This window comes from Capsicum annuum, chromosome 12, assembly GCF_002878395.1.
Source record: "Capsicum annuum cultivar UCD-10X-F1 chromosome 12, UCD10Xv1.1, whole genome shotgun sequence".
Taxonomy (NCBI): domain Eukaryota; kingdom Viridiplantae; phylum Streptophyta; class Magnoliopsida; order Solanales; family Solanaceae; genus Capsicum; species Capsicum annuum.
Genome location: NC_061122.1, coordinates 229,763,367 through 229,780,321, shown reverse-complemented (window position 1 = coordinate 229,780,321; position 16,955 = coordinate 229,763,367). Strand labels below are relative to the sequence as shown.

Below are 16,955 nucleotides of genomic sequence, written 5' to 3'. Positions count from 1 at the left end.
CTCACTCACACATACATCACATGCACTAACTTCCTCTAACTAATCATACTAATCATCAACTTGCTGATTACACTTTTCACTATCTTAATGTGTGAATTTTTTTTTTTCTTATTTTCATCGTGTATGAGGTTGACTAAATTGAAATTCATGCCAAAAGTAATACATTAGAAAAGAAATCGCTCCGTAACAAAAGAAACTCATCTAAAATTGAAATACAAAACCTTTGATTAGTGATCAATAAGTATTTATCGCTCCAACACAACAAAAAAATTATACAAATTAAAGAAAAACAAACAGATCAAGACAGTAATTAGATTAATTAAGATCACAACTAAGTTTACAAAACATCATTATTCACTAATACAATCCTAATTAATTATCATCATTAGCATAATAAAAAGGTGAAAAGTACACCAAATCCTTGTTATTCTCCCAAGATTTTACCACTAATTCAGCATTAAATATTTTAGGAATTCCAAATGAAAATGTTGAGATTTTAAGGTAATATTTAATACCAGAAACAACTTGTGTTTCTGCCTCTACAACTTCAACAAAACTCAATAATTCAATATTGTCATCTTTCATTATTTGTTTGTACTTTCTTAAACTCTTGTTGTACTCTTCCACGCAATATTTTCCCAATTCTTGAATTTTTTTGTTTGTTTTCACATCCTTTATAGGTGTTTTGCCTCCAACTTTTCTTGCAAGAATCTTTGATTGGTTGAAGAAAATGATGTTATTATGAAGAGGGTGATGAGAAGGGAAATTATTTTTGTGGATTTTCTCATTGTTTTTTGGAAATTGAAATTTGATGATGGGATGTATTGTTTTTGGGAGATGAAAGTGAATAGTGGAAGGATTTATATAAGGTTTACGACAGTGGTTGGAGATACTTCCTCTATTTTACTTAGTTTAACTTGAGATAAAATTTATAAAATAATTTTTTTTAATATTTGCGAGCTTAAATATCAGTAATATATGTATCTGAGTTGAGAACGTGAAGTCTGGAGTTCAAATCTCAATAAAAATTAAAAAAATATAAAATAATTCTTCTCAACTTGTAAATTTAATCGAAATACATAAAAACTAATTTAAACACCATAATTTTGAAAAGAATATATCTATACATACAATAATATATGTGTGATTATAAATTCTTTGAGAACTATCATTCAAAAATGTGTACTATAACATTTGTATTTATAATTTTTTGAAAATTATAATCTTAGATATGTTATAACATTCATGTCTTTAAAGAGTTTATTCAAAATAATTTCTCTATTTCATAAAATAAGTATAAGATATTCATATATTTTTATGTTTTTCAAATTCATATGAAAAATTATACATACTGAGTCAGCTCGTAAATCACGCAAAAAATGTGAATAATTATATCAATATGATAAGCTCAGAGTAGTGTTGGCAGGAGGAATTGATTTCTATACTTACGAGATATCATTCGTTATACTAACTCAGTTATTTTTACGGACAAAAAAATTCAGGGATAGATCGAAGGCTCATTTTAGAATACTTTGAAATTCAATGCATATATATATATATATATATATATATATATATATATATATAAAATTTAAAAACGCATTAAGCACATAATTTTTTGATAAAATTTTATATGATTTTTAAATTTTGAATTTTCCATTGTCTAGGTCGATCTTATTTATGCAAAAAGTTGTGTGCCAATGTTATTGTAGAATGGTATATAGACACGTAATGAAATAGTGGGGATGGTGGACACATCTACGAGATGCCGCGTTCTATGATAACACTGTGAAAAGAAGACAAAATTGTGTGTCTATCTTTTCTTTGTTTATTACTTTATTTATATATGTTAAAATAAGTGGATTTTTTGGAATCATAGATTTTTAATTAAGTCTTTAGAGTAGTCTAATATAATTCCTAAAATAATCACGTTGAAGAAATATTTAGATATTTTTTGGAATAGGTTCTTCTAGAATATCCTACTGTAATATCTTGAATAAATATCTTGTAGAATTACTAGATATTCTAGAGTAGTAGAAGACTAGATTTTTCTTGTAGATATATCTAGAAGGATATCTAAAATCATCCATGAACTAGTATAAATAGGAGGTATATTGAGCATTTGTAACCATCCAGAAAAATAGAAAACATTCAATAAAATTTCTAGTTTCTGCTTCTTCACTTAAGTCTTTTTTGTAGCAATTTAAAGTTGCATCATTTTCATTGTTTTTAACTTCTTGTTTTCCAATCCCCCTTCCCTTTTTTTGACATGGTATTAGAGCCCATTTTTTACGGGATCTGAATCTTAACAGAGAAACAAGAGATAGAGAAACAAGAGAAACCAAGATTTTCTAAATAGCAACTTGTCTAATTCCATAATACATAATGAAATACTTATAGATATACAACTGTAGGTTAGAGTTCTATTCTAGGAAAGAATATATATTGTCATAACTACGCAATTAGTAATAAAATCCTATTCTGGGAAAGAGAATATTCTGTAAAAACAATTATACTATTGCCTAACACCCCCCTCAAATTGATACCGGTGATCACACAGTAGCAATTTGGAGCTAAGATAGCTATGTCGTGCGTGTGTCATAGCCTTTGTAAACAAATCGGCAAGTTGATCATGAGAAGAAATGTATTGTAGAGTGATAAGACGGTCAGCAACTAGTTCCCGAATGTAATAGCAGTCCACCTCTATACGTTTTGTGTTTTCATGTTGCACAGAATTTGTGGCTATTTTAATTGAACTAGTGTTATCAGCATGTAACACTGTAGAAGATAAAATAGCAACACCAAACTTAGATAATAGACGTCGTAGCCAAATAATTTTTGAACTTGCTGCCGACATAGCCCGATACTTGGCCTCCATAGATGATTTAGACGTACGAGATTGTTTCTTACATTTCCAAGATATCAAGGATGTTCCAGAAATATGCACCAATTAGTAATAGAATGACGAGAATCGGGACAACCAGCCCAGTCTGCATCAGTATATCCCTTAAGATTTATAGGAGAATCTGAACGGAAGAGAACACCTTGATTCATAGAACCACGAACATACCGAATGACACAAAGTAATGCAGTGTGATGTATACGGTAAGGATTAGCTACAAACTGACTTAGAACTTGTACCGCATATGAGATATTCGGCCTTGTCATAGTGACATAAACTAATGATCCCACCAACTGCCGATACAATGTGGGATCACTGAATGGCTCGCCATCAACCTCCTTGTATTTCGTATTAATCTTCATTGGGGTGTATACAACCTTGTCATCAGTAAGACCAGCCGTAGAAAAAAGATCACTAGCATACTTTTGTTGTGTAAGCATTATCCCAGTAGGCAAGTATAGAACCTCAAGCCCAAGAAAGTATGTCAATCGTCCCAAGCTCTTCATCTTAAATGAGGTATGCAAGAATTCTTTTAACTTAGTAATATTTTGTTGATCATTTCCGGTGATAATGATATCATCAACATAGATGAGAAGTACTGTGATACCTACCAGAGAAGTATGAAGAAATAAGAAATAATCTAAAATAAGAAATAATCTAAAGAACTTTGAGAGAAGCCTGCAGTTTGAATTGTGGATCGAAATTTGTCAAACCAAGCTCTGGGATCCTGTTTTAAGCTATAAAGAGATTTTTTAAGATGACAAACTACATTTGGTCTTGGCAGAACACACCCAGGTGGTGGTTTCATAAACACAACTTCTTCCAGATCACCGTAAAAAAACACATTTTTCACTTCCAACTGATGTAAAGTCCAGCCTTTAATTGAAACCAAGGCCAATAATGTCTGTACCATTGTCATCTTAGCAACAGGTGAAAAAGTCTTCTCATAATCCACCCCATACTCCTGTTTGTACCTTGAGCAATCAATCGAACTTTATAGCGATCAATTGTACCATCTGCCTTTATTTTAATGGAATACACCTACTTACTTCCAATGAGAACTCCATCCGTTGTTTTATCAATAAAGTCCCAAGTTGAATTTTCATTCAGTGCACAAAGCTCTTCCGACATTGCCTTTTTCCAACAGGTTTGTGTAGAAGCCTGGGAGTAAGATGTAGGAACCTCAATAGAATGTAGTGTGGTATGCAAGGCATAGGACTTACCAAATTTCCCTGGAGAGTAGCTAAATCATTTGGGAGCATGGCGATTTATTCTACTAGACCGGCATGGAAGAGTAACTGGATGAGAGGATCCCTCTTCCGAAGATGAGAATGGCAATGTAGAGTCAATACCAGAAATAGATGAAGGTTGGAGAACTTCATTACCATTGTTCATGGGTTGTTTTGAAGATCCAAGCGGAGGATTAGTACTTTAAAAAGATGAAGGCTGTAGATCACCATTATCATAGTCCACAGGTTGTTCCAAAGACTAAAGCTGAGGGTTAGTAGCTACCACATCATCATCAAACTTATACAAAAAAGAGAGAGATTTTGAAGCATGTTTAGCATTGGTTTGCAAGAAAACTGATCCTCAAAGAAAAAAACATGTCTAGATATTTGAAGCTGACGACGACATGCATCATAATAGAGATACCCTTTTTGTGTGTCACTGTATCCCACAAAAATACATTGTGATGCCTCTTCCGAAAGCTTATGTCGTTCATGTGCTGGAAGATGTACAAATAAAACACAACCAAAAATCCACAAGTGAGAATAATCAGTCTCACTATGAAATAATTTAAAGTACGATGTCTCATTTCCAATGACTGGGGAAGTTTGTCTATTGATCAAATATACAGAAGTATGTACTGCTTCGGGCCAAAAACATTTTGGCATATTTGATGTACTCAATAAAGCCAATGTAGTTTCTAAAACATGTCGATTCTTCCTTTCTACGACCCCATTTTATTCTGGAGTATGAGGACAAGTGTGTTGGGCAATAATTCCTTTATTTTGAAAAAATCAATAAGATTAGTCTTAGTGTATTCTCCTCGAACAAAATACTTTTATAGTTTTATGAAATTGAGTGCGAACATACTCAACAAAATTCATAATAAGAGTCGGAACCTCAGATTTATTTCTAAGAAAAAATACCCAGGTGTATCTGGATACATGATCAATAAATAACACAAAGTACTTATATCCCAACCTTGACAAAATAGGAGAAGGACCCCAAACATCACTATGTACTAAATCAAATGGATTTTCATAAGCAGATGAACTGGATGGAAAAGGAAGCTTGTGACTTTTTGAACCAGCACAATTTGTACATGCCAAAAGGAGACTGGAATGGAGGTGATGTGCTACAGGAAGACATGATTTAAGCATGTGATGAAGTCGAGAAGAATGAGGATGACCCATCCTATTATGCCAAAGAGTGAGCAATTTATTCGAACAGGTAACATCCGCTTCAGAAACTGAAAGAAAACAATGATGCAAGTGACGGTGAACCGACTCTAGTAGGAATATTCTGCCAAATCTATGCCCCGTGGCCATGGTCATCCCTATTTTCAGATTCTGAACAACACAACCATTGGGTGAGAATTTGACAACATAATTTTGATCAACTAGTTGACCAATTGAAACCAAATTATCCTTCAAATTTGGAACATAAAGAACATTAGAAAGATTTCCAACAAAACCAATACCCGACGCGGGTAATGTGTGCCCGTTTGCTGTATGAATAACATGTTTAGAAACACCACTAGACAATGATGAGAATTGGGACAAATCACCTGTCATATGATAGGAAGCCCCAGGATCTAGATGTTAAGTAGATTTAATTGAATTACTTATACCTGAAGAGGATGACGAGAGTGCACTTGAGATGGCTTCGGAAAGAGCAGCTGCAATAGAATCTCAAATTAGTTTTTCAAGATCATGACCAGCAGGAAAGGAACTAGATGATGTAGTGACATTTATCTGGTAAGCTTGGTGAGCAGTTCGTGAATGATTTGGGCAACAAAGACAATCTGAAATATAATGGCCAGTAATTTTGCAATAAGCACAAATGTTTTTCTTCTTAGGACAATTGGCTGTGATGTGACCAAAGTCTTGACATTCATAGCATTAGACATTTCTCTTAGTATTTTTTGTTGAAGCAACAGTTTTTTATTTTCCTGCAAGTAATGTAACAGAAGGTAATGGCGTAGACTCCATAGCATCCTGAGTTCCAAGTCTTGTCTCTTCACGCAAGACGGCTCCCAACACAATTTCAAGAGAAGGTGTGACTTCCCTGTTCAACAAACTACCATGAATCAGCTTGAATTCAGGACAGAGTTTCATTAAGAATTGCACCACCCTTGTCTTATTTCATTCTTCCAACACATCCTTGAGCCCTGCCTTAGAAATATTTTTCCCAAGAATTTGATCTTGTTCCGACCAGAGCAACTTCAAGCCAGCATAAAAGGAGCGAATATTCTTGTCCCCATGTGTGTATTCTGCAATGTTACATTCCAATTCGAAATCTCGTGCAAGGTTTCTTTGTTGGTAGATTGTACGAAGGTAGGTTCATATCTCAGAAGCCAAACTAAAAGGTCTAAGAACCATAGCAATATCAATATGTACCGAATTCAACATCCAAGCGATTACCTTTTCATTATTCAATTTTCAAAGATCCAACTCTTTGGCATCTGTTAGTGGACGAGCAGATCCATCTAACAATTCAAAAAGTCCCTTTCCTTGAATGAAGATTCCACAGTGGAATTCCCAAAGAGCAAAATTGGAACCATCCAATTTTGTGGAGAGAAAATCGTGCAAAGAGGATTGTGGATCCATTGATTGACTGATTACAAAAGAGGGGGGAAATAACAAAGAGAACAAAAAGAACTTAAGAAGGTAGCAAAGTACCTGTGCAAAGAATGCAGAAAGCACAGAAAAAGAAAAAAAAAATAGATTGTGGCTCTTGATACCATGACAGAGAAACAAGAGATAGAGAAACAAGAGAAACCAAGATTTTCTGAATAGCAACTTGTCTAATTCCATAATACATAATGAAATACTTATAGCTATACAACTGTAGGTTAGAGTTTATTCTAGGAAAGAATATATATTGTTTTAAATACATAATCAGTAATAAAATCCTATTCTAGGAAAGAGAATATTCTGTCAAAACAATTATACCATTGCCTTAACAAATCTATTTTTTGTTGATTGGCTCATCTTTTTAAAGCTTTTTTCTTGGATCTATTTGCTGGAAAATATGGCACCAGAAAATCAACCAACAACGGGTCCTTTAATTTTCTCGAGGGAGAATTACCATATTTGGGCTATTAAAATGAAGGCTTATTTGAAGACTCTCAACTTGTGGGATGTCGTTGAGAGAGGAGAACCTGCTGTCCACCCATTGAGAGACAACCCAACTCTCATTGATATCAAAAAGTATGAAGAGTTAGTGACTAGATCTACAAGAGCTTTCACTTGCATACATTCAAGACTTACAGAAGTAATGTTTACAAGGATTATGGCTTGTGAGACAGACAAAGAAGCCTGGGATAAGCTAATGGAGGAGTTTGAAGGCAGCAACAGAGTTAAGTCCGTTAAGGTTTTAGCTTTAAAGAGGGACTTTGAGCTCTTGAAGATGAAGGATTCGGATAGTGTGAATGAATACTCTTCCAAGATGATGGATATTATGAACCAAATAAGGATACTTGGTGAAAACTTTCCAGATCAGAAGGTTGTAGAGAAGATCATGGTCATCCTTCTGGACAAGTTTGAATCAAAACTCTCAGAAGAGTTTTGTGACTTGAATACTCTTTAAATAGCTGAGATGATCTCTAAATTGCAAATTCAAGAGCAATGGGTGACTATGAGAAGTGAAGGAACAGTCAAATATGCCTTTCAAGTAAGGCATAAATTTAAGCAATGAAAGGAAGGCAAAAAAGTCTCTTTAGACCACTCTGGAGAGGTGAAATCTGGTGGATATCAAGGTGAATCACCGAGGAGAGGAAAATTTCCACCTTGTGGTATTTGTAAGAAGACAAACCACTTGGAGAATAATTGTTGGCAGAAGTCCAAGAGGTCTCCTATTCAATGCAGATACTGTAAATAGTATGGGCACATTGAGAAGTATTACAGGCAAAAGCAAACTCAAAGTGGTCAGTCTTTTCAACGAGTAAATTTTGCGAAATATCACCAAGTTAAAAAAACAGAGGAGGAGGTATTCATGGCTTTGCACACATCACGTGTTGATTGATATAATTGGTATGTCGATAGTGCGTGCACAAGGCACATAGCAATTGATGAAAATCTGTTTGTTAGCCTGGACAGGTCTGATAGGACCAAAGTGAAGCTTGGAGATGGTGCATTGGAGCAAGCTCAAGGAAGACGATCAGTGAAATTCCCTACGGACGAAGGTATGAAAATCATAAACGATGTTCTTTATGTGCCAAGACTGACTCAAAATTTGTTAAGTGTTTCTCAGTTTCTTCACATTAATTATTCACTTACTTTTAAGGATAAAAGATGTGTTATTTATGATCCTAAAAGTTGTGAAGTAGCTAAAATTAGCATGATTGGAAATTCCTTTCCAATTTTATGCTATTTTGCTGAAAGTTGCTCTTTCAATGTTGAAATGAGTGATACTTCGCTTTGGCACAAGAGATTTGGTCATTACAACCTTAGTTCATTAGTGTATATGCAGTCCAAGGGTATGGTGCTTGATGTACCCTAAATTGACATGTGCCAAGATGTTAGTGAGTCATGTCAATTTGGTAAATTGCATAGACGATCCTTTCCTAAAGGAAGTCTTTGGAAGGCAAAGGAAAAGCTAGAGTTGGTTCATACAGATATATGTGAACCAATGAAGACGGCTTCTTTGAGTGAGAATAAATATTTTATTCTCATTATAGATGATCTAACTTGAATGACATGGGCCTATTTTCTAAGTAGCAAAGTTCAAGTGTTCTCTGTTTTTAAAGAATTCAAGGCTATGGTAGAAAGGAAGAGTGGCTGCCGGTTGAAGTATATCAGGTTAGATAATAAAACTGAATATACTTCGCATCAGTTCAGTAAGTATTGTAAAGATGTAGGCATTCAACAACAATTTATTTGTGAGCTACACTCCAAAACAAAACGGGGTTTCTGAGAGAAAGAACAGAACCGTGATGGAGATGGCAAAATGTATGCTAGCAAAAAAGAAGATACACAAATGTTTTTGGGCTGAGACAGTCAATACCGCAGTCTATTTGCTGAATAGATTACCAACTAGAGAACTCCGAGACATGACACCATTTGAAGCATGGAAAGGTATAAAACCATCTGCGAGACATTTGAAAGTATTTGGTTCGGTGTGCTATGCCCATGTTCCAGATGCTAAATGAGTCAAATTGGGTAACAAAGTAGAACTCTATATTATTTTGGGCTATAGCACAACTGCAAAAGGGTACAAAGTGTATAATATTCGTACAAAGAAGGTGCTTACCAGTAGAGATCTTGCGATGGACGAGTCTAGTCACTATGATTGGGATCGAGATATTGTTGTAAAGAACCAAGATGGGAATACTTCAATTGCAGCACAAAACCGCAGACGAGTGATATATCTTTTAGTCTTATTGCTAGAGCAGGACACTTTTCAAATGTTGAATTGACAACTGATTCTCCAGTTTTAAAGATCAGGTCACTAGCTGAAGTTTATGAGCAATGCAAATTTGCTCTTGTGGATCCATCTTATTTTGCAGAAGCAGTAAGTCATGAAGTTTGGATTTCCGCAATGGAGGAGGAGCTTTCCATGGTTAATAAAAATGATTCTCCAAGGAATGTAGTTGTTGAGGAGTTCAGAGAAAGGGGGAGCTCAGAAACTCGACAAGGAGATGACTCACTTGGTTCACAAAGACCAAAAGGAAATATTGTGAAGTCGGTACGTTACAGAGATAAAACTTTTGTTGATACACATATCTTTGCAGGACCAACTGATGACAGAAAAACTTCATTATTTGAAGAAGTTAGAGGAGTCAAGAAAAAAGTACAAGGATCTCCACCAAGGCATAGTTCAAAGCTTCATTTGAGTTCTTCTGCAACAAGTTTGGGATAGCTTCCAAAAAATCACTTTAAGGGGGAGTGTTAAAATATTAAAGTAAATTTTTTGGAATCATACATTTCTAATTAAGTCTCTAGAATAGTCTGATATAATTCCTAGAATAATCATGTTGAAGAAATAGCTAGATATTTTTTAGAATAGGTTCTTCTAGAAAATCCTAGTGTAATATCTTGAATAAATATATTGTAGAATTATCTAGATATTCTAGAGTTGTAGAAGATAAGAACGACTAGATTTTTCTTGTAGATATATCTAGAAGGATATCTAGAATCATCCATGAACTAGTATAAATAGGAGGCATATTGAGCATTTGTAACTCTCCAGAAAAATAGAAAACACTCAATAAAATTTCCAGTTTCTCCTTCTTCATTGAAGTCTTTTTTGTAGCAATTTACAGCTGCATCATTTTCATTGTTTTCAACTTCTTGTTTTCCAATCCCTCTTCCCCTTCTTTTGACAGTTTGTTTGTTAGTATAAGCATGTCACTAGATAATCTTGAAAAAAAGATAATATCAAACCAATCATAAATAAAAAATGAAATGGTTATATATTTATATTATTTTGATTTTAATTTGTGTGATATTGTTTGAATTTTGAGAATCGAGTTAAATCTTGTTTAATTTATAAAAACGTGTATCTCATTTTCAACCGAGATAATTAAATCTCGGCCTTGTCCATTCCATTACGATATTATCTTTTTGATCATCAGATATTTGATAGAAGAACAATCAAAGAAATGAAAATGCACTCTCTTCATCTCATTATGTAGTTTTCAACGAATTTCACACTTTAACTATCAGTTGTTCGCTTTTTCTACTTGAACTATCACCATCTATAAAATATACGTAACTAGTTGAGTAGATGGTAATAGTTCAGACCGGAGAAGGCAACAGTTGATATAGTTGGACTATGTTGCTTTAATGTATATTTTAATATATAGTTGATAATAGTTCAGGTAGAAAAAGGTAACAACTGATAGTGAAGATGTGAAACTCGCGAAAATGTGACAGCTCTAATGTGTTTTTGATCTTTAACTCAAAAAAGAGAAAGACGATTGAAATTTATCAGTTGTGTACCTGCATAAAGGCCTCAATCATCATCGATAAAGACCTGGAAGCCAGAATTCTGATAGTCTTCAACTTGTGTTTCTTGGATAGCTCTGGCTGATTTGACGACAGATTCGTTGCAACGCCTTACCTTAATGGACAATAGACAAGAGATGTCTTTGAAACAAGAAGGGATCTCCTTAAGATTTTGACAGTAATGCAAAACCAATCGTTCAAGTTGGGGAAATGCATCGTCATTGACACATCTCCATTCTTTAATGCACTTTATATCTTGTAGTTTCAACGTTCTGAGTTGAAGGAACTCGCCATTGCTCACTTTCCATTCCTCGTTCTCAAAGCCAATTTCTTGTAGACCAAGTGTCTGAAGGTTCTGAAGTGAAGCAATTTCTGATAAGTGCTGGTGATGCAGGTAAAAGTCGCATAGTGTCAAGCTTCTGAGACTTGGTGCGGAGATGGAAAAGGGGATGATTTTAGAGACATAGTCACGAGGAGCTCTTTCACGATGAATGCGTACCTTTTCAATCCATGTTGGAATGTTCAGTACTCTGTGCCGAAAGTTGTCAACACCCTCAATTCTAAACCTCAGTATCCGTAGATTAGGTGTTTTTCTCAAAATCAACTCCACATCCTTGACACAATAAAAATATGGACCGATGAGAGTTTGCAGATCATAAAGCTTAACGGAGTTCTCAAGTAATTTTCTTGCGAAGCAACAATTGGTGATAGTCAGATGTCTCAGTTTAACCATCTTCTCGACTCTAATGGGTAGTGACATTCTTGTCGCATTATCACTATTCAGTAACGTCAGAACTTCAAGTTTCCAACAATTGTGTTTGATTGAAGTATCATGTCGGAAGTGAACTCTTGCAGCAAAAAACCTCAAGTAAACTAGATCAGTAGGAAAATCATGTACTAAAACATCCCTCATATTCAACACTTTAAGAAACTTGAAGTTGTAAATCTTGAAGAGGAGGACACCTTGAAGGGCACGCCAATAGTTCCAATCAAAAAAATATACAGAGCCAACATGTGACCAACATGAGCTCCAATCTCCAATAGGATACTTGTATGGAGAAATGGATATGTGATGAGCAAGTTGCTTCTGACGATCAAAACAGGAAGATGGACTGGCATTTTCATTCCTGAGAATATAGAAATTGGTGAAGTTATAAGATTATTTGTCAATATAACTTGAACACTTGATTAACTGAAGCAAAAGACAAAAGTATCAGTATTGTATATTACCACTTTATCCATCGGATAAAATTCTCTTCCTCTGATCTTTCCTTGCAGAAATCATGCAATAGGTCATGAAGGCAACATGTTTTGATCTTACCTTGAGAATTCCTCTTGATTCCCATCACTAGATTTCTTCCAATAAGATTCTCCAAATAGCCTTCTGCTATATCCTCCAAGATCTTTCCTTCACAACTTTTAACAAATCCTTGGGAGATCCACAACTGTGCTAATGTTGAAACATGAACTACACTGTCCTCTGGAAATGCTCCAAAGTAAAGAAAGCAAGACCTGAGATGATAGGGTAAAATCTGATAACTTTGTTCTATAATGGCCCTCGAGTCTTTGTGAATGTGGGGACCTAAATTGTTGGCAAATCGTTCCCAACATTCTTCTTCCTTCTCCAACTCAGACAGAATACCAGCCACCAAAACAACTGAAAGAGGCAGTTGACCACACTTTTTTGCTATTTGTTGTCCAACTTCTGTTAGGAGAGGGGGGCAACTTTCTTCACCAAACACCTTTTTCCGGAGTAACTCCCAACTTTCATCCTCGTTAAACATACGAAGTTGAAGGGGATCACTATAAAATCTAGTGTAATTGGCTACATCAAGATTTCGGGTTGTTAGGATGATTCTACTTCCATTATTGGCATCTCTGAAACAACCTACCAGATCATCCCACACACTAGTTTCCCACACATCATCGACAAGGATAAGATATCTTCTCGAAAATAAAGTTCTGTGAAGCTGATAAGCTAATTCATCAGGTTGTTTTTCGCTACTCTCAAATTTCTCATTGATAGCATCACGTAAAATCGCCATTAACAACTCCTTACGTGAATATAATTGAGACACACAACACTGTGCACGAATGTCAAAGTGAGAAGAGACTGACCAGTCATAGTAGAGTCTGTAGGCCAACGTCGTCTTGCCTAGACCTGGCATACCGATAATCGAGATAACATCTCGTCCTTTGGTGCCTTTTATTAGTTGGTCTCTTAACTTTTCTATGACATCCTCAAAACCAATTATTTCTTCATTCATCCTTGAAGACCTTACCAAATTTGATGACTTATGAGCTGTGACAGCGTTCACTGCACCGCCAACCATTTTCATTTCATGAATCTCTGCTGCCTCATCTTTGATAAGAGTAATCTCCTTCATGACATCCAAGACCCAACGTTTGATGCACCATATAGGACCTTTTTTGCTAATACAAGCATCAACTAAGTATTCCACCTCATATGCTTTGTCAAACAGTTGTGTTGCCCAATGTTGAATTTGGTCGATGTCTTTGTGCCGCTCTTCTGCAATAGCCTCTAGAAAAGGTTGCAAGCCCTCAAGTTGCATCTGAATTATTTGAAGTGGGTTTGCGACAGAAGCTAGTGAGTCTGAATGGCTGGTTTGGAACTCCTTCAAGTTGTTTAAAAGGAAATCAACATAACCTAATCCATGAATCCTTGGCAAAGTAAATTGAAATCCCTTCCGGATAGTGACATAGATTGCTGTGTTGATACATTGAATGTTTCCCATCAAATCAAGAACAAGTGAAGGGTTCAATTCTCTCAATGCTATGTCTTCCTTCTCCCACACTTCTTCATATAAAGAGTAAATCAGAAGTCCAACATCAATAACCACAGTGTCAATATCTTGACGAAATTCAAGATCTTGTATCATCACACGCATGATGGTGGCTCTCAAGAAGTTGATCATCTTCCGAAGTATTTCCAAGTGATCCTTCAAAGAAACTTTCTCACTGGAGTTACTATTAGTTGAAAAATCTACTAAATCGCGTAGGATAGTAACCACAAAACTGGATACACTGTCAACTGCATTCTTACTTTGGACGTTGGGATACCATCCTGATTGTATCGACAACTTTAAAGATTGCAAGACATCAACATAGATCTTGCGGACGCATTGCTGAACGGGCTTGAATTTCATTTGCAAGAAAAGCAAAACATTCATATCACTTAGAGCCACATCTTGACCTTCGTAGCCACGGCCTGAAAAATTCAACCAGGCAAGCATTGACGCATGGCCAGCCACTGCTAAAACATGAGTGAAGAAATTAACATAATGTTGGCTCTGATGATCTACGAACCTCTCTGAAACAAAGCATGAGAAATTTTTCAGCAATTTCAGTTCCCTGAGAACATGATGTAAATGATTATTACCACGCTTCATAAGATCACCGAGATTCTCCACCACGATATCTATGAATCCCGTTACAAATTTGGGAATAGAAGTACCATCGTTGTTGTCTGAATTTAGTGGCAAAGATGATATTTTAGGAAAGGAGTATTTGGCTCTAATTTCCAGCTTAGTTAACAAAATCTTGTTATGTACCATAAAGATACGAAAGTCGAAGCACTCAGCTAGGTGTGATTCAGAGAAGTTCATTAGAGCATCTTGAAATAGAGCTTGGGCTTTCTGAATGACATCTAGCATGTTGTGTTGTTCATCTGTGAACCTCTGCAAGACGAGAAAAATATCTAGGAATTTGAATTCCAGCATAAAGTAGTTCACTATATCTATCGATTTTAAAACACCATAACGAAGTTCCAAACGTTCAAAAAGACGACTCTTTGATGACAGATAATGGTCAGAAGACATCTCTTTTTCTGAAAAATGGTGATTAAAAGACACTGTGATGAACTTAAAAGGGAAGAAAAAAATTGAACAACTGAGCTTCAGAACAGATTTTTGATAGTAAAGCAATCAAGGATGATCCACTTTTTATCATTCAAGAATTTGGAGTTTAATACTTCCTCGATTCAATTTGTTTGCCTTACTTTCTTTTTAATCCATTTCAAAAAGGATATCTTTTTTTTTACAACTCTTTAATTCTAACTTTCCACATGTCGTGTTTTGATACATTCCACATATCCTTACTTTAGGACCAGAAGTTTCAATAGTTAAACTCCATATAAGTCAAAACCATACATACAAATTAAAACGGAGGGGTAATAAAATTTGTAATTGAATAGGTAAGTGTTTTCTAGTCATTGGCCTGTAGCTCCTTAATTAGTGCTACTTTGACAGATGTTTCTTTCTTTAATAATACTTTAATATGTTACTCCATTATTGCCCACAATTTAATTTTTATACATTTAAAGCAACTTCATGATATGCTTAATTAGTCATTAGTGGGGCATTTAAAGCTTCATGATATTCTTAATAATATCAAAGCATGACTCACTTTGATTGAGTTTGGTATCATGAAATTGTCTCTTGGGCAAACTAAAGAGACTATTTTCCTTTGTGAATAAGGTTTTTAAAATTATTGATGATGATATTTTAAGTTCAATAGATTTCAAAAACAACAACATATTTTTCTGCAAGTTCAAAGAGAAAAACATAATTCCATAGATGGATGTATTCTTGCTGAACAGACTAAAAAGGAAACTAAGGGTGTGTTTGGTACGAAGGAAAATGTTTTCCATGAAAAATAATTTCCTGAAATTTATTTTCCTGGAAAACAAGTTAGTTTCTTACTTGTTTTCTTATGTTTGTTTGGTGGATGGAAAGTATTTTTCAGAAAATATTTTTCAGTGTTTGGTTCACCTGATTGGTGAATGAAAAAATATTTTTTAGAAAATACATTTTGTGTTTAGCTAAAGAGTAAAAATACATTTTAGAAAAATAATTTTTGACCCTAAAAAATACTTTTTTTAGGGTGTGTTCGATATGAAGGAGGGAAAATGTTTAATAAAAAAATAAGTTGTTTCTTCCGTATATTCTGGTGTTCGTTATGCAAATTGGGTAAGTATATATTTTCTTAAAGTATTTGAATATATTTAACTAAAAACAATAAGAACGAATAGGATAAGAAGGGTGGGATAAGAAAAAAGTTTTGAATTTTTTTGGGGGGAAGGGATTTGTAATACCCCACAAAATCGCGTGTCAAATTCAGCTCGTAAAGCTCCATGAAAGATCCCAAGACTTAGAAAATTTTGCTAAGTGTTCAAGATTCAACGGTTAGTCTTATTTTAGACCTCCAAACTTTGAGGATTTATTTGGCGACCTTCCCGACGTCTATTTTACAATTTTCAAGTTGAGTTACGATCGGGAAAGCTCGTAGTATATCCCGGGTGAGTTTCGGAATTTTTGGAGTAGCGTAAAGGCATGTCTGGGTGCCCAAAATAGAAGCCCCGGGCGATTAGCCTGCGCAACCTGCTAACTCCAGTGCTTGCCCAGTTTTTTTAGCATTTCAGGGTCAATTTCAAACGATCATAACTCCTAATATATAATGAAATGTGAGAGGTGCTATATATCAATGGAAAGATATTTGAGTCTTATTTCCACTGAAATTAGTTTCATTCCATTTGGACATCTAAATAAAAATTTATGATCAATTTACTTCAACCTATCAGACAGTCAATTAGGGACAGATTTGACCTTAATTGTTCCTTAGGGGTATTTTGGTCATCTTCCACCCCTATATATACCCCAAACACGAGATTAAGGCTTATTTGTAGTAAAATATACTCCTCTTCTCAAAATCCTCTCAAGAACTCAAGCTAGGGTTTCAATTTGAAGACCCAAATCCCATCAATTGAAGAATAACTCCTCATTTATCTTCAACATCAAAAGAAGGGTTTCTCTCAAGATCATAACCTATAACAAGAATCAAATCATTTTTCAAGAATA

General features: G+C 34.9%; 1 protein-coding gene across 3 annotated transcripts; it reads right to left on the bottom strand.

Annotated features, from left to right (window-relative positions):
• Window positions 1–3,590: 3,590 nt before the first annotated feature.
• On the bottom strand, window positions 3,591–15,271 carry LOC107850732 (putative late blight resistance protein homolog R1B-23). 3 transcript variants are annotated; one of them, XR_001668700.2, is made up of 4 exons: window positions 12,310–15,271; window positions 11,074–12,206; window positions 5,760–5,807; window positions 3,591–5,478 (listed from the first exon to the last, which is right to left on the bottom strand). XR_001668700.2 is itself a non-coding variant. In XM_047401309.1 (3 exons), exons 1-2 carry the CDS (start codon window positions 14,916–14,918, stop codon window positions 11,087–11,089), a joined length of 3,729 nt encoding a protein of 1,242 aa, XP_047257265.1. In that variant the 5' UTR covers window positions 14,919–15,271; the 3' UTR covers window positions 3,591–5,807; window positions 11,074–11,086. The 3 variants fall into 3 exon arrangements, 2 of the variants coding, with proteins under 2 accessions (XP_047257265.1, XP_047257266.1); XM_047401309.1 differs by having other exon boundaries at window positions 3,591–5,807; XM_047401310.1 differs by lacking the exons at window positions 3,591–5,478; window positions 5,760–5,807 and having other exon boundaries at window positions 10,728–12,206.
• Window positions 15,272–16,955: the final 1,684 nt, after the last annotated feature.

Bases quoted from the DNA above. Each gene is read 5' to 3' on its own strand.
- LOC107850732 (XM_047401309.1), bottom strand. From the start codon at position 14,918: ATGTCTTCTGACCATTATCTGTCATCAAAGAGTCGTCTTTTTGAACGT. The intron at 12,207-12,309 runs GTAATATACAAT...CTATATTCTCAG, and splicing joins TTTATCCGATGGATAAAGTG to GAATGAAAATGCCAGTCCAT.